This window comes from Dermochelys coriacea, chromosome 23, assembly GCF_009764565.3.
Source record: "Dermochelys coriacea isolate rDerCor1 chromosome 23, rDerCor1.pri.v4, whole genome shotgun sequence".
Classification (NCBI taxonomy): domain Eukaryota; kingdom Metazoa; phylum Chordata; order Testudines; family Dermochelyidae; genus Dermochelys; species Dermochelys coriacea.
Window position 1 is genome coordinate 14,094,523 of NC_050090.1, and position 21,794 is coordinate 14,116,316.

The 21,794-nt window shown below is 63.6% G+C and overlaps 3 protein-coding genes across 6 annotated transcripts; 1 reads left to right on the forward strand and 2 right to left on the reverse strand.

Annotated features, from left to right (window-relative positions):
* Positions 1 to 1,226: 1,226 nt before the first annotated feature.
* LOC119847460 (galactoside alpha-(1,2)-fucosyltransferase 2-like) lies at positions 1,227 to 2,743 on the reverse strand. 2 transcript variants are annotated; one of them, XM_043501212.1, is made up of 2 exons: positions 2,615 to 2,723; positions 1,227 to 2,539 (listed from the first exon to the last, which is right to left on the reverse strand). In XM_043501212.1, the coding sequence occupies exons 1-2, from the start codon at positions 2,721 to 2,723 to the stop codon at positions 1,494 to 1,496; spliced, it is 1,155 nt and encodes a 384-aa protein (XP_043357147.1). In that variant the 3' UTR covers positions 1,227 to 1,493. The 2 variants fall into 2 exon arrangements, with proteins under 2 accessions (XP_043357147.1, XP_038238186.1); XM_038382258.2 differs by having other exon boundaries at positions 1,227 to 2,743.
* A 2,285-nt stretch (positions 2,744 to 5,028) lies between these two features.
* On the reverse strand, positions 5,029 to 13,000 carry KMT5C (lysine methyltransferase 5C). Of its 2 annotated transcripts, none has more exons than XM_038381611.2 (9): positions 12,943 to 13,000; positions 11,963 to 12,100; positions 11,616 to 11,781; positions 11,383 to 11,492; positions 9,753 to 9,916; positions 8,816 to 8,835; positions 8,318 to 8,454; positions 7,879 to 8,066; positions 5,029 to 7,764 (listed from the first exon to the last, which is right to left on the reverse strand). In XM_038381611.2, exons 2-9 carry the CDS (start codon positions 12,070 to 12,072, stop codon positions 6,749 to 6,751), a joined length of 1,911 nt encoding a protein of 636 aa, XP_038237539.1. In that variant the 5' UTR covers positions 12,073 to 12,100; positions 12,943 to 13,000; the 3' UTR covers positions 5,029 to 6,748. The 2 variants fall into 2 exon arrangements, with proteins under 2 accessions (XP_038237539.1, XP_038237540.1); XM_038381612.2 differs by lacking the exon at positions 12,943 to 13,000 and adding an exon at positions 12,579 to 12,725.
* Positions 13,001 to 15,349: 2,349 nt separating this feature from the next.
* Positions 15,350 to 21,091, forward strand: TMEM150B (transmembrane protein 150B). 2 transcript variants are annotated; one of them, XM_038381930.2, is made up of 6 exons: positions 15,350 to 15,542; positions 15,850 to 15,909; positions 17,818 to 17,885; positions 18,724 to 18,851; positions 19,185 to 19,362; positions 20,098 to 21,091. In XM_038381930.2, exons 1-6 carry the CDS (start codon positions 15,478 to 15,480, stop codon positions 20,295 to 20,297), a joined length of 699 nt encoding a protein of 232 aa, XP_038237858.1. In that variant the 5' UTR covers positions 15,350 to 15,477; the 3' UTR covers positions 20,298 to 21,091. The 2 variants fall into 2 exon arrangements, with proteins under 2 accessions (XP_038237858.1, XP_043357175.1); XM_043501240.1 differs by having other exon boundaries at positions 20,113 to 21,091.
* The last annotated feature ends 703 nt before the right edge of the window (positions 21,092 to 21,794 follow it).

Below are 21,794 nucleotides of genomic sequence, written 5' to 3' on the forward strand. Positions count from 1 at the left end.
TTCAGCAGCTGAGACCTATTAGCACCCTCTTCGCACACTGGAAGAACCCAGGCATCCGGCCGCCCTCTGCTGTGGCAGAGCCAGCCTTGAGCCCTAAGGGCTTGTGGGGAGCAGGGGTGGCTGAATCTGGTGGGGGGGAGAAGAGTGGGGGGGATCTCTCTGTCTATCACCAACACAAGCCACGTGGGAGGTTTGGGCCAGCCGGGCTGAAAGGAGAGCCTCCCCCGCAGCCATGCCCTGCCTGCTGTCTGTAACACCCTGGCTCTGTGGCTGCTGTGGGCCCCATCCTGGGACAGGGGAGGCCAGGGGAAGGGACACCGGCTCCAACCACTCGATCCAGCTGCTAAGCGATGGCCAATCAAGCCCCGCTGGGATCCCCTCCTCCAGGTTTGGTGGCCTCTGCAAACTTGATTTGTGAGGCTTTCTTCCACGTCATTGACGTTAACTAGCTCAGGGTCAGGAACCGAGCCCTGCGGGACCCGCCCCTGGAAACTTCCCCCCCCACAGCGCTCAATGGCGTGTCTCCATGTACAGGTACATTCTGAAACCTGTCAGTTGGGCGGATGTGACTCCATTTAATGAGGGCTGCACTCATTTCCTAGTGTTCTTGTTAATCAGTCACCAGCTCTCGCACCTTGCCTGACACCAACTCTGTGACCTTCCTCAACCAAACGTGCAATTGCAGCAAAAGAGCCTAGCAGGTGAGTGTGACAGGGTCTAGTTTCCATAATCCCGAGATGATGAATGATACACCCTCCTTTCACGCTTTATCAATCGAGTCCCATATCAGCTGCCCCATTATGTTCCCCGGGACTGAGGTCAGGCTGACAAGGCCCATAGTTACTTGCATCATCCCATTTACCCTTTATAAAAATTGGCACATTAGCTTTCTTCTGGACCTGCTGCAGGGCAAAATCAACATAACAGTGCCGTCAATTCCTCAGCCAGCTCTTTTCAAACTCTTCCATGCATATTATCACAACCTGCTGATATTAAAATCACTCATTTTTGTAACTGCTGTTTAACATCCACCTGAGCTACTAATGGAATGGAATGTGTGTTAGCATTATCATATGCTATGACAACATCATCTGTTTTTTTCCCAGACACAGAACAGAAATATTTATTGAAAAATTCTACCTTGTCTGCAGTATAGAAAATTCTACAATTTCCATCTAAAAGGGATTGATATCATTCTCAGGATCCTTTTTTGTTCCTAATATACATTTAAAAAAAAACACAGTATGGGTTTTAACTCTGCTTGCCATAGATGTCTCCTTGTGTCCCTTTGCTTCCCTTATCAATTTTCTACAATCCTTAGTTTCTGATTTATATATATTACTATCCACTGTCCCTTTCTTCCATTTGTTATTTATTATTTTTATAGCTGGCTTCACTTCCTGGCTTTACTTCACTTCACTTCTAATCCTGACTCACAGCTCCCCTGTTCTAACAGTTCAACCTAAGAACAAGCTGACCCCTTCTGAAGAATCCTAGGAGAAAGTTGGCAGAAGGGAGCCAGGTTGTCTTGACCCCACCCTGTGCCTGACCAACATCTGCTCTGATACACCCTGATATAATCTCCAGCGCCCTCTTCCCTGGCTGGTGGCTGGCCCGCTATCCCTGCGGGTCCTGTTGGAAGCCTTTAGGCGGGCTCTTTTCTGTCTCTCTGTCCCATTCAGCAGCGGAGAGAGATCAGCATCAATCCCGATCCAGTCAGGGAGGAAGGCAGCCTCAGGCTTGAAAAACCGCTGGTAGGGGGAATCGGGGAGCATGTAGTTGGCCAAGTAGACGGTCTCCCCCCCAGCCAGATAGCTGGCCCAGATGCCGAAGCTCCCGATGGTCATGATTGTGTGGTTGCAATGGACCAAGAGAGTGAAATCCCTCCCCGGCGAGGACTCCTTCCCGTCCCCTGAGAAATACACGTCTCCCCGCGAGGCGTCAATGTTCTCCCGGCACCACTCCATCCCATTGCTGGTCACCACGAAGACTGGCTCCTGGTACTTGTCCCGGAAGTAGCCCATGGCCTTCTCCAGGTAGGCCTTGTCCGCCACCACCCCCTTCCGGACCTGTGGCATCACCCGGACGTAGTCCCCTCTCCGGACATGGACACCCACATAGGTCACGTTCCGGCGTTGCCCACGCAGCCCGGCCAGGTACCGGTTGGCCTCCTCCTTGACGTGGTCATGGAAGGCGAATTCCTGGAGGATCTCCTGCCGGAGGTGGTGGTAGAAGGTCCAGGACCATGGGTAGCCCGTCAGCCGGACGTATTTCCCCTCAATGTGCCTGTACTCCTCTGACATCCAATTGTGTAGCGCGTAATTCCTCCACGGGATGCTCCGGACCACGTTGCCAGAGATCACAGGCAGGGTGATGCGGAAAAGCGGTGCCAGATGCTGGTGCATCTCTGGGAGGATGTAGGGCTGGCGCCCATTCATCTTGGCCAGGGCATAGAGGGTGGCGTATTCCCCCATCTGGTTCCCCAGGCGCCCGAGGGAGTTCACAGTCCACATGCCCTGCTCTGTGGCAGGGGGTGTGGTGGGGGGCAGGATGGGTGACATGGCTGGGGGCCATTCCATGGCATTGGAGGAGGGGAGTCTCTGTCCTCGGGCAGGGAACCAGCCCCTCAAGTGGAGGAAGATGGAGAGGGTCATGATGGCCAGCAGGAAGATGGAGAGATGGAGGGGCGACCGGAAGGGGACCCAGGAGACCAGGGCAGTCATGGCCAAGGTGAGGGAAGGAGGTTCCAGCCTGGGGAGAGAGGGGGTGGGTGAAAGAGGGGAGGAGCAGAGGACGGGTCATCCAGCCCCGAGTCCTACCGTTCCCAGGGTCCCAACTGAGCTGCCCCTACTTCTGCGTCCCCCAATCTCAGTCCTGCCGGTGCCCCTCACTCCCCACCCGCAGCCCCCTGCTAGCCCCACCCTGGGTTTAGTGCAGGTGCTGGAGGTCAAGGCCCCTGCTCTATCCACCAGACCCCACTCCCCTCCCAGAGCTGGGGAGAGAACCCAGGGCTCCCAGCCCCCCTGCTCTATCTACCAGACCCCACTCCCCTCCCAGAGCCGGGGAGAGAACCCAAGAGTCCTGGCTCCCAACCCCCCTGCTCTACCTACCAGACCCCACTCCCCTCCCAGAGCCGGAGAGGGAACCCAGGACTCCAGGCTCCAAGCCAGGCTAGTCTCTCCCTCTCTCCTGCCTTCCAGCTAGTATAAGAGTCTGGTCAGAAATAGGCCCCGACCAGCCCACCTAGGGCAGGAAAATGGTCGTGGGGGTCGATCATAGGGGCTGGGACCAGGACTCCTGGGTTCTCTCCCTGGCTCTGGGTGGGGAGTAGGGTCTAGCGGTTAGAGCAGGGAGCTAGGAGTCAGGAGTCCTGGGTTCTCTCTCTGCCTCGGGGGAGTGGGGTCTAGTGGTTACAGCAGTCTGCCCCACTCCCACTTTTTCATTTCTGCCTTAATGACCCCCCCCATTTGTCCCAGCTTAGCACCTGTTCCTGGGGACCAGAGGGAGCATGTCGGTCCCCACTGCCCCGTCTCTCCCCCACCCCCAGGTATTCTCCCTCCAGCGCTTCCCACCCACCGGGCCACACCTGGCAGCAGGAAGGATCCAGGTCCGGACTGAGGCGGCTGGTGGTGGCTGTACCCAGGCAGGATGGGAAGGGCTGCACCTGAGGCTGGGATGGCCCCATGGGTCCCTGCCCCAAGGGGCGGAGACAGGCCCAAGCGGGCCGGGCATCAGGGTTTGGCTCCAAACCTCTGCACTGTCCCCCATGTCCCTCTTTCGGCGGGGGGGGGGGGTGTCACGGGGAACGGTCACGTAGCCAAAACCTGGAGCCCTCCAGGCAGCATGAGCCCCCTATAGCCCAGCACCCCCGATGACACGGGGCCCCTGCTGGAGCTGGGAGCTCTGCAGGGCAGAGACAACAGCAGGGTCCCCCGCCTCTCCATGCTCTAACCACTAGACCCCACTCCCTTCCCCGATAGAACCCAGGCGTCCTGGCTCCCAACTCCCACCACCGGCTCTCGAAACAGACGTAGACACAATCTCTTTTAGAAAAATCTTTATTCCAACCATGTTTATTTCCCTATTTTTTTTTAAAAGGGAATTTTCTCTCCCTCCCCCTCCCCTCCCAAAACCTGACAGAAAGACACCCAGCTGAGCTCCAACCCCAGAGGGGGGCTGAGAACTGCCTGGGGCCCCACCCTCCCCCAGAGCTGGGCACATTCCCCGACGGGGGTCTCCCACCCCCAGCTTTGCACCTTGTGCCCCTAGCACCAATCCACCCGCCCCCCCCATCCTGGGATCAGCTGTGGGGCTAGCCCACAGGGGTGCAAACGAGTCACCCCACTTTTCCAGTCCCATCCCCTCTTCCAGTGCAGAGCCCCCCCAGCTGATGCACGGTTCAGCAGGTGTAACAGTGTTAGCACCGTCCCCCCGCCCAGAAGAAGCCAGGCATCCAGCCACCCTCTGCCTTGGCAGGGCCGACCCTGAGCCCCGCGGGAGCTGTGGGGAGCAGGGGTGGCTGAATCGGGGGGGGGGAATCTCTTTATCACCAACACATGCCGCATGGGAGTTTCAGGTCAGCTGGGCTGGAACAGGAGGTTCCCCCCACCCTGTCTGCAACGCTCAGGCTCTGCAAGCCCCATGGAAGGGTGGGGGCAGGGAAAGGGGGCGCTGCACCCTGGCAGGAGAGGGGCTGTTTCTTGGACGCTTCAGAAATGGCTTTGCCTCCTCCCTCTCCCAGTGAGGTAGGTAAGTGTGAAACCCATTTGTCAGATGGGGAAACTGAGGCACAGAGGTGACATGACTGAGCCCAGGCCAAGGTGCAGCTGGGGTTGGGACCCAGGAGTCCTGCCACCCCCCCCTTTCCCCTCACACCCCATTCCCCTCCTGCAGCTGGGAGCAGAACCAGAGTCCTGACTCCTAGCTGCCACCCCCCCAATCCCTAACCCCACTCCCCTCCCACAGCTGGGGACACAAACCAGGAGTCCTGGCTCTCAGCCCTCCCCCGTCCCCCATCCCTAGTTCTGCTCCCCTCCCTCAGCTGGGGACCAAACCCAGGAGACCTGGCTCCCCGCTCCCATGTTCTACTGTCCCCACTATCCTTTGGACCCAGCCCCCAGCTATGGAGAACCCTAAACACTACGTCATGCAGCAACTGGGGTGTGGCGTTCAGATGCCCCCTTTAACCAGCCTGAGGTCACTCCCCCACCTCCCAAACCAGTAAGGGGGCAAGGAACACCAAGCTCCGGGAATCAAGGGGGAGAGCCAGGGCTTGTTAGTAATTAAGCCCTTTGCGCCCCCCCCCCATCAGCTCCCAGGGATCAAAATCCACCAGCTGGGCCTCAAGGACCAAAACTGATGTGATTGCAAACCATCCCAGGAGCTTTCAATGCAGTCAGGCCAGACCCCTTTTTCTGGGGGGCTTCCCCCCACCCCACATAGGAAAGGTTTTTTTTTTTTTTTTTTTTATCAAACAGCACAGTTCTCCCCTCGTCCCCTGACTCCAGCAGCTGGGGATCTGAGGGAGAAAACACACCAAACTAGCACCAGAGATTGCGGGGGGGACAGGAAGAGCCGCAGCGCCCACTGGGGTTAATCAGCCCTTGCTCCATTGGGGGTCGGCCGTAGGCCCTGCTGGGGGGCTGGCTCCCATGAGTCCAAAGGAGCTACAGCCCACCAACACTGGGGGTGGGAGAAATCTGGCCCTTCCAATCTAAACGCAAGGCATGTCTCGGAGGTGAGAACTGGGGGATCAACCCGAGCCCCTAATGAGATTGACTAACGAACTCACCATCCTGTACAGCCTGTTCGGCTCAGGTGGGAACCCAGGTGTCCTGGGCCAGGGCAGCATCTGAACGCCACTCTGGGCCCCCACCAGGGGGCTGGCCTGCAAAGGGTTAAGGATGCTGGGGAGACAGGGGCCCCGTGTGCAGCCCCCCAGCTGTAGGGTGCAAGGCTGAGTTGGCACCAGCTGTTACCCAGGCTGGTCTCATAACCAGCTGCTGGGCATCTCTGTGTGCAGGGTGCCCCCCTCCGAGGTATCTGGCCCAGGCCCCACTGAAAGCCTTAGCCAAGGTCTGGGTGTGGTACACGGCCGGTAGCAGGACAGGGCAGACCTGTGCCCACAGTCTGGGGAGCGGGCAGGCGGGGCAGTGCCCTCCATCCTGATGCCCAGCACCCCGCTTTCCAGACAGTTCCCACTCTTGGGTGGGATCAAGGCCAGCGTCCCCTCAAAGGCCCCATTGCCTGTCCCCTGAGCCAGCCAGTCCCCACTCTGGGGCAGGTACCCCCTAGAGGGGAAAGGCCTCGTACCCCATTCCCTGCCCCTGAGCGAGCCAGTCCCCCCTTGGGGGCCAGATCCCAGCCAGAGCTCCCTAGAGGGGAAAGGCCCCATGTCCCAGCAGCCTGTTCGCACCCACTCCCCTCCTTGGGCCTGGGGCCTCCTGCCAAACTGACTATAAATAATCCCAAAGGGTCCCGCTTGAACCAGACACCAGAAGTCACCAACAAACCACCAGCACCCCGGGCACCCTGGTGTGGGAAGGGCGTCCGGAAAAGCTCTGTCCAATGGGGTAAGGGGGTGGCTCAGTGCAATCCTGGGGAGGGGGGAAGCGCATGTGCTTTAGAGACCCAGACCCCTGCTGGGCTAGAGCCTCTTGCTCCGGAGGGGCTCCGGCTCCTGGGCTGGGGGGAGGGGGGTGGGTCAGCCAGGTGTGGAGGGAGCTGGGCCCCTCCCGGTCCCTGAGCCTCAGGCTAACTCTTCGCTGGAGGCCACGTCGAGGTCAATCGAGCCGTGGCTCACCACCAACCGCAGGCGTTTCGGGGGGGTGAAGGGGTGAAAGGTCACCGTCCGTTTGGGCTCCTCCTGCTCCGGCCGGCGCGGCCTCACTGTCTCCAGAAGGACGTGGGCGTAGAGGGAGAGCTTGGGGTCGTCTCTGCCCGGGGGGGCCTTGCTGGCCGGCCGCCGGCGGCTCGGGCTGGGGGGGTGGGGCCTGGCAAGGGGCATGGCCTTGGCCTGCTGCCGGGCCATACTCCTGGTCAGACAGACCAGCTGGCTGGGGGGCTGAGGAGCAGGGGGGTGGAGCTGGGTGTCCCCGGCGCGGCGCTCCAGGTCTCCATCGGGGGGCCCCGAGTCCCCGGCACGGAGCCGCGTGTCCCCGGTGCGGAGCTCCAGAGCTCCACCAGGGCGCCCCGAGTCCCCGGCGCGGAGCTGCGTGTCCCTAGCGCACAGCTTGAGGGCTCCACTAGCGGGCCCAGTGACCCCGGCCCGGAGCTCCAGAACTCCACCACAAGGCCTGGTGCATGGGCGAGTCTCCTCCAAGCCCCGTCTGGGGCAGCTCCTGCCAGCCGTTCTGAACCCGTGCAGCTCCCAAGCCAGGGGGGCTTCCGCCTCAGAGCCCTGCCCGGCCAGCCCCCTGGACCGCCTGCCCCCCAGCTCCACGTGGGTCGGGCCGGGTGGCGTGGGCCGCGGGACACCCAGGCCGGCGGCCGTGCAGCAGCTGTCGTCCCGCTGCGCCCGGCAGCATCTGCGCAGGGAGCGACGGAGGACGACGGTGCTGGCTGGTGCAGGGCCCGGCTGCCTGGCCCTGGGGCCCCACCATGGCAGGGTGACCCACAGCGGCTTCCGCAGCCGACAGCCGGCTCCCCCCGTGGCCTGGCAGGCCACACAGTCGTGCAGGGAGATCCGCAGGTCCTTCACTGGGCCGGCGCCCAGAGCTGCGAGAGAGGAGGCCGGTCCGCGGCACGGGGCCCAGAGCTGGGAAGCTGTAGGAGGACAGAGAAACGCACGTCAAAAGGCGCCGGGACGCAGCTCCTCTGGGGTGGGGCAGCCCGCCCCCCGCCGTTCCCTGCTGAGCTCCCCCAGGCTGGGGCTCCTACCGCAGCCACGCTCCCTCCTGCGCCGGGCCCTGCGGCGTCGCCGCATGCTCTGTTGTTGCGCCTGTTTGGAGACCCGCCCCTTCCAGCGCTGCAGCCGCCCGTCCGTCTCCCGGAGCAGGTATTTCTTCTGGGCTGAGGTAGATTGCGAGGGGTCCTTCTTGCGCAGCCGGAAGGCACCTTCCCCCTTCCTGAGGAAGCAGAGACCTTGCAGACTGGAGCGCAGGAGTCCTGGCTCCCTCCCCTCCACGCCCTGCTCTACCCACTAGGCCCCACTCCCCTCCCAGCGCTGGGGAGAGAACCCAGGAGTCCTGGCTCCCGGCCCCCCCCCACACACTTTACCCAATGGACCTCAGTCCCCTCCCAGAGCCAGGACAGAACCCAAGAGCCCTGGCTCCCAGCCCCCCCTCCCACAGGGCAGCCCCTCTCCCAGCCCCCACACCTCTCACAGGTGCAGCATTCGCACAGCTCGTTGTTCTCCCCGAAGAAGCCGTCGCCATAGAAGCAGGTGATCTCGTCCTCCGGCTCGATGTCCCTGAGTACCTTGACGCAGGCCGTGTTCCCCTCCGTTGGGACAAACTGGGGGAACAGGGGGCATTAGCCAGGGCCCCACTGGGGGATAGGGCGCAGATTGGGGGAGGGGGGGCTGTCCCTCTCTGGCCATGAGGAGTCCACAGCACACGTCAGCTCCACCCCCCAAACCCCCACAGCAAGGCTGATCTCTCCTCAATGCCCCCCAGCTGCTCACAGCAGGGGTCTCAAAGCCCATGGCTAATCACCCCTAAGCCCCAATTTACAGATGGTGGGGGGCACTTCTCCTTGCACCTCCCTTCCCCAGGGTCTCACATTCAGTGGGGGAGAACCCAGGAGTCCTGGCTCCCCCCCAACCACTAGACCCCTCTCCCCTCCCGGAGCCAGGACAGACCCCAAGCCCCCTTACCTTGCAGTTTGGCCTGCAGTCTGGCAGGTTCCACGGTGGGATAACAGGAGACACAAGAGAGACAAGCCAGAGAACAGGGTCAGACGCCTACGACTCCCCCAGGCTCAGAGCAGATCCCCACAGAGCCCCCAGGGACCCTCGGGGTGAGCTAAGCACAGGCTGCTGCTCGAGAGAGTGGCCAAAGTACGAAGGGGTGGTACACATCCTGCCCCTCTAGGGGGCGCCAGCGCCCACCCAGCCCTGGCCAAGGTCTGACCGTGGAGAACAGACTCACCCCTGCCAGTGTCAGAGCTGGTGCTCGGTGACCCCTACAGCACCGAGACCAAGGGGTGGGGGGGCCAGGGAGACAGATCCCACTGCTGCCCCCCAAACAGAACCCTGCTGTGCAGGCAGAGGGAGGCTTGTGTCTGTGCAGATCTCAGAGAGAACACGGGGCTCAGGGTCGGGAGTGAGGGGCATCAGCAGGTCTCGGAGGAGCCCAGGCTGGGCTAGCAGAGGCTAGCCACCTCGGGAGCGGGCGGGGCCCGGCCAGGCTCGGGGAGGAGCCCAGGGCTGGGCTAGCCAGCTCAGGGAGGAGCCCGGGGTGGGCTAGCCAGCTCAGGAGCGGGCGGGGCCTGGCTGGGCTCAGGGAAGAGCCCCCCCACATCATGGTTGATGAAGGCAGCAGGGGATGGGGGAGGAGCCAAGGGCTGGGCTAGTCGGGTCAGGAGCAGGGCCCGGCGGGGCTGGGGGAAAGAGCCCAGGGCTGGGCAAGCTGGGTTGGGAGTAGGCGGGGCCCGGCCAGGTGAACCGGGTCAGGAGTGGGCGGAGCCCAGCCAGGCTGGGGGAGGAGCCCCCCACACCACGGTTCATGAAGGTGGCGGGGGGTGGGGGAGGAACCCGGAGCTGGGCTCGCCAGGGCGGGGCCCGGCCGGGCTGGGGGAGGAGCCCCCCGCACCGTGGTTGATGAAGGCGGCGGGGCCCAGCCAGAGCTGGGCGCATTGCTTGCGCGTGGAGTACATGATGCTGAAGTCGTTCTCCCCAGCCCGCAGCAGGCTCTCGTCCGGCTCCGTCAGCTCTGCAATGCAGCCCACGAGCAGCTCCAGCTTGTCATTCTTCCTCCTGCCGGGCGTTGGGGGACAAGTCAGAGGAGCCTGTCCAGCCCCCACACCGGGCGCTATGGGGTGGAGTGCCGGGGCTGCTCAGATGGGGACCCCTCTGCGCTGGGGCACTGGGGCTGGTTAAACTGGAACCCCTCGTCCAGCACTGAAACAGCTGCTCTGGGGTGGGGCGGGCGGCTATTATATGGGGACCCCTCCCCTGGTACCAGGACATGGTCGCTCTAGGGTGGGGCGGGGGACTGGTTATACGGGGACCCCTCACCTGGTACTGGGACACGGCCGCTCTGGGGTGGGGCGGGGCGGGGCGGTAGGGCTGGTTATACGGGGATCCCTTCCCTGGCATCAGGACATGGTCACTCTTGGGTGGGGCAGGGGGCTGGTTATGTGGGGACCCCTCACTTGGTGCTGGGACACGGCCGCTCTGGGGTGGGTGTGATGAAGCAGGACTCTTCTTAATGTTTCCTCTGAATATTGTGGGGGTGCCTCAGTTTCCCCTATGCAGCTCTTAAGTATCTAGGTGGTGGGATAAGGGTGTATGATCGTTGCAGAGCCCTAGAGGGCAGGTGTGGGCAGGGGTCTGGACACAGAGAAGGGCCGACACCCTGTTTCCTGGCAGCTGATGGCCTGGGCCCCTCCCCCCTGTAAGGTGAGAGCTAAAGGGTTGGAGAACAAAGGGATCCGGTGCCCTCCTGGCCTGGGAAAGGGACAAAGCCCAGAGGAGGAGGGGCTGGAGGGGGAGGCAGTTTGGGGCGGCTGGGGACATGGAGTAAAGTGCAGACGGGGTTGTCTGGCTCACTGCCCCCAAAATGGCCCCCAGGACCAGCTGAGAGGTCCTGTTCTCTGCACCTACAGGCTCTGTTTTAGACCATGTCCCTGTCGTCTAATAAACCTTCTGTTTTACTGGCTGGCTGAGAGTCACGTCTGACTGTGAAGTTGGGGGGCAGGACCCTCTGGCTGCCCCAGGACCCCGCCTAGGCAGACTCACTGTGGGAAGTGCATGGAGGGGCAGAGGATGCTGAATGCTCCGGGGTCAGCCCCAGGAAGGGGGAAGCCGGGTGAGCTGTGTGTCCTGCAGACAGGCTGCTCCCAGAGGGGAGACTTCCTGACTGGCTTCGTAGGGAGCAGTTCCAGAGCATCGCCCGGGGACTCCATGACAGGGGGGCAGGGGGCTAGTTATATGGTGACCCCTCACCTGTCACCAGGACGTCGACACTCTGGGGTGGGATGCGGGGCTTGGTTATACGGGACCCCTCACCCAGTGCTGAGATGTGGCCCCTCTGGGGTGGGGCACGGGGCCTACGTAAATGGGGACCCCTTGCCAGGACACAACTCCTCAGGGGAGGGGGCTGGGTATATGGGGACCCCTTGCCCAGCACTGGGCCGTGACCACGCAGGGGTGGAGCGCTGGGGCTGGGTATATGGGGAACCCCTCACCCACAGGGGTGGGGTGAGCCGAGGACCCCATACCATGACTTTGTGGACACCACCTGGGCCCCGTTGGTCTCCAGGGAGTAGCGGCTGCACGGCAGGATCACGAATCCGCTCTCCGGGAGAAAGATGCGGAGGTAGCGGAATATCTGGGGAGAGAGGATTCGAGAGGAACCATGAACCGGGGTGAGAACCCAGGAGTCCTGGCTCCCAGGCCCCATTGCCCTGCTCTAATCACTGGCCCCCGGGCCGGGCCATGACCTGGGACTCACGTGGGTTTTCAGCGCCGTCTCCTGCTGGCGGCTGCGGCTCTTGAAGTACGGGCCGGCCCATTCGCCCAGCATGAGGGCACGGTAGGCGGCATCCAGGTCCCGGCGCCGGCGAAACGCCTCCACCGCCTCCCGCAGGTGGTGCTGCCTCCGGATGGCAGGGAGCGGGCTAGGGGGAAGGAGAGAACTGGGGTGCCACAGAGTCCTGATCACAGCCCCCCACCTCCGCGCCCCTCCCCAGCTCTGCCAGTGCCCCTCACTCCCGACCCGCAGCCCCCTGCTAGCCCGGCCCTGGGCTCCCCCCGGCTCTGCCGGTGCCCCTCACTCCTGACCCACAGCCCCGCCCTGACCTGACGTTCATCTTGTGGGTCTTGAAGCCCAGGTAGGAGTCGAGCACCAGGCTGGTGGCCAGGTCGTCATTCTCACACAGCTCCTTGGCCGTCACCCGCGTGGAGCCCATGGTCCGGCCAGACGCATGCTGCTGGCCGCTGCGCGCGGGGGGGGGAGAGGGGCGTGAGCAGGACAGACAGGAGCAGCCCCGGAGCCCCACCCCTGGGGGACCCTGCAGCTCCCCCGGGCCCTCAGCATCTCTGCCCCACCCAATTCGGGCAGAGGATGGCAGAGGCGGGGCATTTGGGGCTGGGCCGCGGCCCCTCTGGGGTGGCGCGAGGGGACGGGGGAGCCAGGGATCCCTGCAGGGAAGAGCAGCCCAGCACCCCCTACTCCGTCCCTCCGCTCCCAGCCCCAGGGGCACCGCTCAGGCTCGCAGAGCCCCAGCCCCCGGGGGGTCCCTTCAGCCAGTAAGAGGGACCAGGAACGCGACAAAAACAGGAGCCTGCAAACCCCCCAGAGGCCACATGCAGCAGCTCATTACTGGTTCCCCCAGCGCCCCCCCCCGCCGAGCCGGGGAGGGAACCCCGGAGTCCGGGCTCCCAGCCCCCACCCAGGAGCTGCGCAGCCGCCGACCTGCGGGGGCCCGATCCGCGGGGCTGGCGGCGCGGGGACAAACCCCGGGGGGCTCCATGGCGCCGCCGCCGGGACTCCTGGGTTCTCGCCCCACTGGGCCACGTGGCTCCGTGCCTCAGTTTCCCCTCTTCGGGCCGGGAGCGGGGGGGGGGTTCCGCGGCCCCACCCCAGACAGAGCCGCCCCCGCTGCCCCGCGGCGTGTGGAGAGCAGCGCCCGGGGGGGGGGCGGCTGGCAGAATGGGGGGGTCCCGGGGGAGCGGGCGGCGGCGCTGGGGGGGGCACCTGGGACAATGGGGGGGTGGTTAGGGAGGAACCGCCATCGCCCCTCCCCCCGCCGCGCGCCCCGCACCCGCTCGCGCCTCACCTGCCCCAGCCGCCGCCGCCGCCGCCTCCTCGGCCTCTCTCTCGCCGCCCCCCTGGCGGGGCCCCCTCGCCCCTCGCCCCGCCCCCGCGCGCGACCCATTGGGCCCGACCCGGCCCCGCCGCTTCCCATTGGGCCAGCCCGGGTGCCTGGCGCTCCTTGCCCCGCCTCCTCCGCGGCCCGCCCCTCCACCCTCCGGCGGCCATTGGGTGTTCGCAGTGTTTGTCACCCGCTCGCCCCGCCCCCCTCACCCGCCCCGCCGGACTTTCGACTCTTTCCATTGGCGCGACCAGGTGTCTGTCAATCTTTCGTCCGGCCCCTTCTCTCCCCATTGGGTTCCTGGGGAATCGCACAACCACCACCCGCCCCGCTCCTCAGACGCTTCCTATTGGACTACTCGGGTGCCAATCCTTTTTTCCTGCCCTCTGGAGTCCCGTTGCTCTCTTTCTTAGCATCTCCGGGATCTATAGGTTTGCCCCGCTATCAATCTAATCTCACTCCCGCCACTCACCGAGAAAGGACCGCCTCGCGGCCTCTACCAGCGTCCATTGGTCGAAGCCCCTGTCGATCATCCTATTCCTACCCCGTACTCCCAGTATCCTCTCTGATTGGTCCTGCTTCTTCTTTTCTATTGGACAGTCAATCTGGCAATCACTACGCTTTGTCACACCCAGCCGCAAACCGGCCCATACTCCTCATTGATTGGCCCACTCCCTCTGATTATTGGCTCTAACAGCTGCCAATCATCTATTGTTACCCAGGTAGCCCACGTGGGTTACTAGTGGGGGGGTGTCTCAACAAAATTTTATTGACAACCTGCTCAAGTGCACAAGAGCCCTGAGTTCCTGTAGGCCCTACAATAAACACTTGGTAAACATATTGGCCACTTCTCATGGTGTAAATAAAGATAGACACAGGCAGATGGAAAAGGAAGCCCCTGGGTCCAAGGCCAAGCAATTTTATCACCAGCCCCTCTCAGGCATGTATAGGCCTTGCATTTTTGTAGGCCCTACAGTAAACACTTCATGAATATTTCTCAAGCTTTAAATAAAAAATAATTAAAAAGAAAAAGGAAACAGGCTCAAAACAAGACAAGCGGGTCAGCATTGCGCCAGCCCCTCTCAGGCCTTGAGTTTTGGTAGGCCCTATGGTAAACATAAACCTTCACCAGCAATTAAGTCCAAGCGAGGGGATTTCAGAGGTGGGAAGGGGAACCAAACCGGGTACAGGGGAGGAAGACTCCTCAGAGACACACGCTGAGACGGGTACGGAACAGTCTACGGTGGGGAGCAGCTGCTAAGCCGGGCGAGGGGGGTCCCTGGATAACTAGCCCCTGTGCCCCACCCCAGAGGCAGTCGCATCTCAGTGTCCCCGTATAAACTCATTCCTGGCTCCAGGACACCTGCAGGCCAGGCAGCGGATATGGCCAGGCCAAGGTCTCCGGACGTCAGCAGGAACAAGCTGTCAGAGGACTCTCACACCCTGGCCCGACTCCCTGGGGAGCCGACTGGGCTCGGCTGGGATGGAGCCTGTTGTCGATTGACCCCCAGACCACCCCGAACCACTGGTGAGGCCCAGATGTCGGAGGAGGGATCTGCTGAGGACAGGCTGACTGTGGGGCGGGATACAGGGTCTTTCCCCACTAGAAGCGCCGTCTCTGATTTGGCCCCCCCCTCTAGACGCCACTCCCCTCTCAGAGCCAGGGAAAGAACCCAGGAGTCCTGAGTCTGTGATTTTAAGAGCATTCAACAATCTCCTGCCCAATGTGATGGTAGAGGCTGGCTGTGGGCGCAGAGCCCGCCCCGTGTTCTGTTGGGGTGAGCCCTGCCGCCCTGCCCCGTGGATAATCCCTCCCAGGTACAACCCTCCACACCCTGCACTTTGGCCTCAGCCAACTCCCAGAGCTGCTCTCTGTCCCTGGGGTGGGACCATGCCAGGTGACAGGGTCCCTGTGCCTCCAGCCACGTGCGGGGGCAAAGAAGCCGGGCGGGCAGCTCAGGAGATGTCTCTGTGAGAGAGGCTCAGAGGGGTAGGTATGTATCAGCCCGATCTCATGTGAGGGAAACTGAGGCACTGAGCCAGGGAGCTGAGGTCAGAAGTGGTCGCAGCAGGAAGGGAACCCAGGCTCCCAGCCCCCACTGCTCTAACCCCTAGACCCCACTCCCCTCCCAGAGCTGGGATAGAACCTCCTCCAGCCCAGATCCTGGTGGGGGGGGGAGAGATATTTCTTGCTCCTAAGTACAGCCCAGCCAGGTGTCTCTGAGACCCCCCCTCCAGCACTCCCTCCTCCCCAGGGCAGCAGCATGGGGCAGCCCCGACCCTCCTGCATGTGGGGGAGGGACATTAGAGGTGACCTGTGCCTTTAAATAGTGGGAGGGGGCTGGGGTGGGGGATGTTTTAAAGGGCTCCCCCAAGCTGCAGTCTCTCTTTGGTGGGGGGGAGAGAACCCAGCCTTCTGGAGAGGGAAGGAATGGGGGGGGTGGGGGCTCTCCTCCCTCACCAGAGTCTCACCCCCTTTCTCCTGTTTAGGTCTCTGCCATGTGGGGCTGGGCCCTGCTCCCCATCCTGCTGGTCATCTGCGGCACCGTGGGCTTCTGGGTGGTGTAAGTAACATGTATGGGGGGTAGATGAGCCCCCCATTCTGCCTGGGGCTCCCTGCCTGCCTTAGGTGGGGAATGGGGCATGGGGCCTTTCCCCTCTGGGGGGTGCTGGCTCCCATCCAGCCCCAGGGCAGGGGCTGGCTGACTCAGGGGGTAGAGAATGGGGTCTGGGGTCTGTCCCCTCTAGGGGATGGGTGAGAGGGAGGACACTGAGGAGGGGGTTCGATGGGGTGACTCTGAGGCCCTCGTCTCCTGCTCCCCTTCCCTTCGGGGCCAGCTTGGTCACACACACACCCCTGTTTCCCCACAGATACGCCATGTCCGTGGCCAATGGGTCTGTGAACGTCACAGTCATGTTCCCGTATATCAGGTAGGTGGGTCAGATGCTGATCTCAGTCCCTGGGATCAATCCGGAGTCACACCTGTTTGCACTGGGGGCAGGACTGGATTCTGATCTCAGCCCCCAGGGGACAATCCAGATTCACAGCTGACTGCAGTGCGGGTAGGGCTGGGTTCTGATCTCAGCCCCCAGGGGACAATCTGGAGTCACTCCTGTTTGCACTGGGGGCAAGGCTGGGTTCTGATTTCAGCATACACACCCCTGCTGCCAGGGCAGCGAGTGATTGGGCAGGGTCAGAGCCCGGCTGTATCTGTTGGGGTCTCTCTCAGGGATTTCTCTAGACTGCCCGCTGAATTTCCCCAACACCCCCCCCCCATTTACATGCAGTGTTGCCAGTTTAGTCATGGGTTGGAAATGTGAATGGAAATTGAAACCTGAATCCACATTTTGAAAGCATACCCACTGTCTGAGGAAAAGCAGAAGGGGTTGAAAAAGAATGAACCAGGACTCGCCGCCTCACGCAGCCGTTATTTACGACAACGTCAGCCCATTTGGTTCGGCTGTCTTGGCCAGCCTCCTCGTTTCAACCGATGATTTAAGAGCCAGGTCGGAGCGAGCCCTCCCCCGACAGCTCGTGATGAGCCAGGGGTGGGTGGAGAAGGCTTCAGGACCAGACGGTATTTACACGAATGCACCGGCTCCGCCGTGGTGTCCGGCAGCCGGAGCTGTGCTGTTGGCGTGATCGATTTTGGCCGGTGTTGGTTACAAATCACCCAAGTATTAAATGTGGGGGGTCATGACCTGTTCTGGTTGTCGGAGTAAAGGACAGCAGAACTGTCCTTAGCCTGCCTGCACAAGGGGGTCTCCCTCGGGGCTTCCTTCGTGCCAGGGCTGAGCCCCCGGCCGTGCGTAGCCCTGGGGCCTCCGGGCTTGTTGCGTCCGTTATGAAAGTAACAAACTTGCGTGAGCCCCGGCACCTCTTTCCTTAGGATTTAAGCCCCAGTCACCTGCTAAGCAGGAGGTTTGGATGCCAGATCCTAGCACAGGGAGGGGGGGGGGGGCCACCGGTGTTTTGCTAGGTGGGGTGGGCACTATTTGACCTGCTCCTGTTTCGAGACAGAGCTGATTAGGCTCCATTGAGCGTCTTGCGGTTGAAGCGACGGCTAAAGCTGAAATCACGGATACTCCGGTCTAAGACCCGCTGTGGGACGGTGTTTCTGTGGAGGAGACGCCCCCGCCTGCACTAGCAGCGAGATTTCCCCCCCACCCCCGAGAGCTGAAATCACTGAGTGCCGGGGGGAACGACGAGAGCCCGACTCGCAGGGGTCCCGGTGGCAGCACAAGGTGACGGTGCAGGGCCACTGGGGACGGAGCCGGGCAGTGAACGGTGGCCCGACAAGCAGCGGCCAGAGCCTTGGACGATGTTTCCGTGACTTCGCTCCAGGATGAGAGATTTGTGACTGGGAAACGTGTATAAACACGTTTCCTGGTAGGCCAAGATTTGTAAAATGCATTATTGGCCACGGACGTGCTCCCCACATCATCGCTAGCTCAAGAGGTCGTTATCTTGGGGAGTGTCTGGACTCAACTTTTTGATTATTCTAATTATTTTTCGGTCAAAACGGCCAGCCTGGGTCAGACCAATGGTCCCTCTAGCCCAGTGTCCAGTCTGCCGACCGTGGCCAGTGCAGGGCGGCCCAGAGGGAACGACCAGGACAGGGACTGGTGCGGCGATCCATCCCCTGCCGTCCGGCGCCGGGCGATCAGAGGCAGGGGATGCTCAGCGCATGGAGTTGCATCCCTGCCCGTCCTGGCATTTTTCGGTTTTTACTATGGTGCCATCCAGCCCACCTTTGCCCTCACGGTCTCACCCCTCGTCGGCCCTCCCCCACCCCGCCCCATCCATTTCAGTTCCCTGGTCTCTCTCCTCTTTCCCAGCACCTGCGGATCTGACCCTCCCCAGAGCTGCATCTTCGGTCAAGTGCTGAACATGGGGGCGTTCCTGGGTAAGTGACCCTGGAATCAGCCACCTCTAGGGGGCGCCGGCTCCCATCCAGCCCCAGGGCAGGGACTGACTAGCTCAGGGGGGCAGGGAATGGGGCCTGGGGCCTGTCCCATCTAGGGGGCGCTGGCTCCCACCCGGCCCCAGGACAGGGACTGGCGGGCTCAGGGGGGCAGGGATTGGGGCCTGGGGCCTGTCCCATCTAGGGGGCGCCGGCTTCCACCCGGCCCCAGGACAGGGACTGGCTGGCTCAGGGGGGCAGGGAATGGGGTGCGGGGCCTGTCCCCTCTAGGGGGCGCCGGCTCCCACCCAGCCCAGGGCAGGGACTGGCTGGCTCAGGGGGGCAGGGAATGGGGTGCGGGGCCTGTCCCATCTAGGGGGCGCCGGCTCCCACCCGGCCCAGGGCAGGGACTGGCTGGCTCAGGGGGGCAGGGAATGGGGTGCGGGGCATGTCCCCTCTAGGGGGCGCCGGCTCCCACCCGGCCCCAGGACAGGGACTGGCTGGCTCAGGGGGCAGGGAATGGGGTGCGGGGCCTGTCCCCTCTAGGGGGCGCCGGCTCCCACCCGGCCCAGGGCAGGGACTGGCTGGCTCAGGGGGGCAGGGAATGGGGTGCGGGGCCTGTCCCATCTAGGGGGCGCCGGCTCCCACCCGGCCCAGGGCAGGGACTGGCTGGCTCAGTGGGGCAGGGAATGGGGTGCGGGGCCTGTCCCCTCTAGGGGGCGCCGGCTCCCACCCGGCCCAGGGCAGGGACTGGCTGGCTCAGGGGGCAGGGAATGGGGTGCGGGGCCTGTCCCCTTTAGGGGACACCGGCCCCTCTGACCTGGGCTGTCTCCGCTCCCAGTCACCCTGATCAGCTACCTGAGGTTCCAGCAGGTTCGGGACTGGGGGTGTCCCTGCGCCCTGAACACGGCCGGCCTCTGCCTGGGGCTGCTCTGTGCCCTAGGAGCCTCTGTCGTGGGCAACTTCCAGGTACGGTGCTGGGGGGCACTGGGGGGGGAGGGAGGCTCAGCTGTGGGTGCTGTATGGGGGAACCAGGGGAGTCCAGCAGGGGGCACCGTGCAGAGGGAGGGGATCCCAGCGGGGGGAGGGAGCGCTGTGGGGGGGGGACTGTGTGTGGGGGTGAGGAGCCCAGCGGGGGGGAGCACTGTGTGTGGAGGGGGGGCTGTATGTGGGGGTGGGGAGCCCAGCGGGGGGGGTGCTGTGTGTGTGTGGGGAGGGGGGCTATGTGTGGGAGTGGGGAGTCCAGCGGGGGGGGTGCTGGGTGGGGGCGCTCTCCCACCTGCTCCCTTCCTGCCTTGGCAGCTAAGTAACCAGCTGGAGACTCACATCTTTGGGGCGTTTCTGGCCTTCGTCGTGGGTGTTGTTTATTTCTGGGTCCAGGCCGCGCTGACCAAACGGGTGAAGTCGCATCCTGGCGGGCGTTGGATCGGACCAGCCCGGTTCTGTCTCAGTGCGGGCAGCACGGCCCTGCTTGTGGCCAGTATCCTTGGCGTGGAGGGGCAGGGGCAGGGCTGGGGGGAGCCCAGAGCCGGGTGAGCAGGGGGCTGTGGGTTGGGCGTGAGGGGCTGGGGCGGGGGGAGCTCAGGGCAGGGTGGCAGGGGGCTATGGGTCGGCGTGAGGGGCAGGGGCGGGGGACTGTGGGTCGACATGAGGGGCAGGGGCAGGGCTGGGGGGAGCTGAGGGCGGGGTGGCAGGGGGCTGTGGTCAGTATGAGGGGCAGGGGCGGGGGACTGGATCGGCGTGAAGGGCAGGGGCAGGGCTGGGGGGAGCTGAGGGCGTGAGGGGCAGGGGGCTGTGGGTCGGCGTGAGGGGCAGGGCTGGGGGGAACTGAGGGCAGGGTGGCAGGGGGCTGTGTTCAGTATGAGGGGCAGGGCTGGGGGAGCCCAGGGCCGGGCGAGCAGGGGGCTGTGGGTTGGGCGTGAGGGGCCGGGATGGGGGGAGCTCAGGGCGGGGTGGCAGGGGGCTGTGGGTCGGCGTGAGGGGCAGGGGCTGTGGGTCGGCGTGAGGGGCAGGGCTGGGGGGAACTGAGGGCAGGGTGGCAGGGGGCTGTGGTCAGTATGAGGGGCAGGGCTGGGGGAGCCCAGGGCCGGGCGAGCAGGGGGCTGTGGGTTGGGCGTGAGGGGCCGGGATGGGGGGAGCTCAGGGCGGGGTGGCAGGGGGCTGTGGGTCGGCGTGAGGGGCACCGCCCAGCCGTTGCCCCTTGACTCGGGCTCCGTGTTCGCTCTGCACGGGCTGGGGCTGCGGTCGGAAGCTGCCGCCTGCGAATGGAGCTTGGCCCTGACCCTCTTCGTCCTCTTCGGCCTCTTCGCCGTGGATTTCCGGTACATCGAGTCCTGCTCCGTGGGGCTGCAGCACCGGGCACCCCCAACTGCCCTGGAGCTGGGCGCCGCCTCCACCCAGACCCTGGCGCTCTAGCCCCGGCCCCACCTGGACTGGCCCCCCCACGGCTCTGGGGCAGGGACCCTTGGATGGCCGCCCCCAGCTCTTCCCCCCACCCCCACTGCGGGCACTGCTGGCGGGGGAAGCTCGCAGCGCTGGGGGCTGGCTGGCTGCTGGGAGCGAGACTGGGGGAGCCACGGTTCTGGTGCATGTGTGTGGGGGGAATGTTCACAGACCCCCTTATTTCCCCCCCTCCCCCAGGACAGAAGTGGTCTCACCCCCCCACACATACAGAGCGGGCTGTAATAAAGGGGGGATTTCTCAGATCTGGTGCCTCTGTCACATTTAGATGGCCGAGGGGCCTGGCCCTGCCCCCCAGCACCGAGAGCTTGGGATGGGGGAAGGCAGGGGAAGGAGCAGAGATTGCCCCCCATACCCCACTCTGCCCGGGGAGGGCAGGGCATTCCTCACAAGGGGGGGTGGGAAGCTAGCTAGAGCCAGGCCACCTGGGTTCTTTCCCTGATGCTGGGAGGGGAGTGGGGTCTCGTGGTTGGGGGGGGTTCAGAGCCAGGACTCCTGGGTTCTATGATCAGCAGGGGCCTGATGAGAAAAGGCCGGTGGGCGAGGGGTTACAATCCTCTCATCTCTCAATGTTTTTTTTTGGCGGGGAGGGGGAGATACGGACCAGCAGCTCGGGCTGCACCCCAAGAGCACCCCACAATCACTGTTTGCTTCATCTACCCAGAGCACCCGTGAAGCTAAGGGAGAGCTGGCACCCCCTAGAGAGGAAAAGCCCCGGGCTCCATTCCCTGCCTCCCCCCAACTCCCCAGATTCCTCACACCTGGGTTTGCAGCCGGCTGGGGGTACCTGGGTTTGGTGGCACTGATTGGTGGAGTTTGAGGGCTGTTGGGGGGCTAGACTGGGGATGTGGGGGGCTGAGTGGGGTTGAAAGTGAGTGGTGCCGGGGGGGGAGGGAAAAGGAAGAACAAACCCCTGTAGCCCCTGGGGTGATTGGGGTTGGGGTGGGGGGAGAGGCTGGGAGAGGTGGGAAGGGGTGGAGGGAAATCTGGGGGGGGCAGCAAATAGGGAGTTGGGGGGAGATCAGGGGCTGTGGTGGGCGAGGGGCCCTGGAGGGAGGGGCTGGCACTGGGATGTCTGAGTCCAGGCGGGGTGGGGGTGGGAGGACAAACAGTATAAGGCCCCCCCGTTGGGGGGGGTTGGTTCTTGGTCAGTTTTTTCTGTTTGTATTTTGGTTTTTTTGAGCATTACTGACCCCAAGAGAGTGGGGGGGGACACACAGAGCTGCAGCCCCTTGCTAGTCCGGCCCTGCTGGTGCCCCTCGCTCCCCCCCCCCCCCGCAGCTCCCTGCTAGCCCAGCCCTGGGGTTTTGGCCCATGGAAGAAGCAGTTCCCAGAAGCTGATGCAAGCCAAGGCCAGTTCCCCTTCACTTCCCATCCTGCACGGCCCCCACCCCAGAGGGGCCGCCTCTCATGGTCAATCCCAGGCTGAAAGGGAATCTGGGGGGCCGGGAG

What these genes read in the sequence shown, in the direction of transcription:
- LOC119847460 (XM_038382258.2), bottom strand. Translation starts at nt 2,723, where the DNA reads ATGACTGCCCTGGTCTCCTGGGTCCCCTTCCGGTCGCCCCTCCATCTC.
- TMEM150B (XM_038381930.2), top strand. Translation starts at nt 15,478, where the DNA reads ATGTGGGGCTGGGCCCTGCTCCCCATCCTGCTGGTCATCTGCGGCACC. An exon ending in GTCATGTTCCCGTATATCAG is followed by an intron (nt 15,910 to 17,817) that starts GTAGGTGGGTCA and finishes CCTCTTTCCCAG; the next exon opens with CACCTGCGGATCTGACCCTC. An exon ending in GAACATGGGGGCGTTCCTGG is followed by an intron (nt 17,886 to 18,723) that starts GTAAGTGACCCT and finishes CTCCGCTCCCAG; the next exon opens with TCACCCTGATCAGCTACCTG.
- KMT5C (XM_038381611.2), bottom strand. Translation starts at nt 12,072, where the DNA reads ATGGGCTCCACGCGGGTGACGGCCAAGGAGCTGTGTGAGAATGACGAC. An exon ending in GTGGTGTCCACAAAGTCATG is followed by an intron (nt 9,917 to 11,382) that starts GTATGGGGTCCT and finishes AACGCCCGGCAG; the next exon opens with GAGGAAGAATGACAAGCTGG. An exon ending in GAATGCTGCACCTGTGAGAG is followed by an intron (nt 8,067 to 8,317) that starts GTGTGGGGGCTG and finishes CTGCTTCCTCAG; the next exon opens with GAAGGGGGAAGGTGCCTTCC.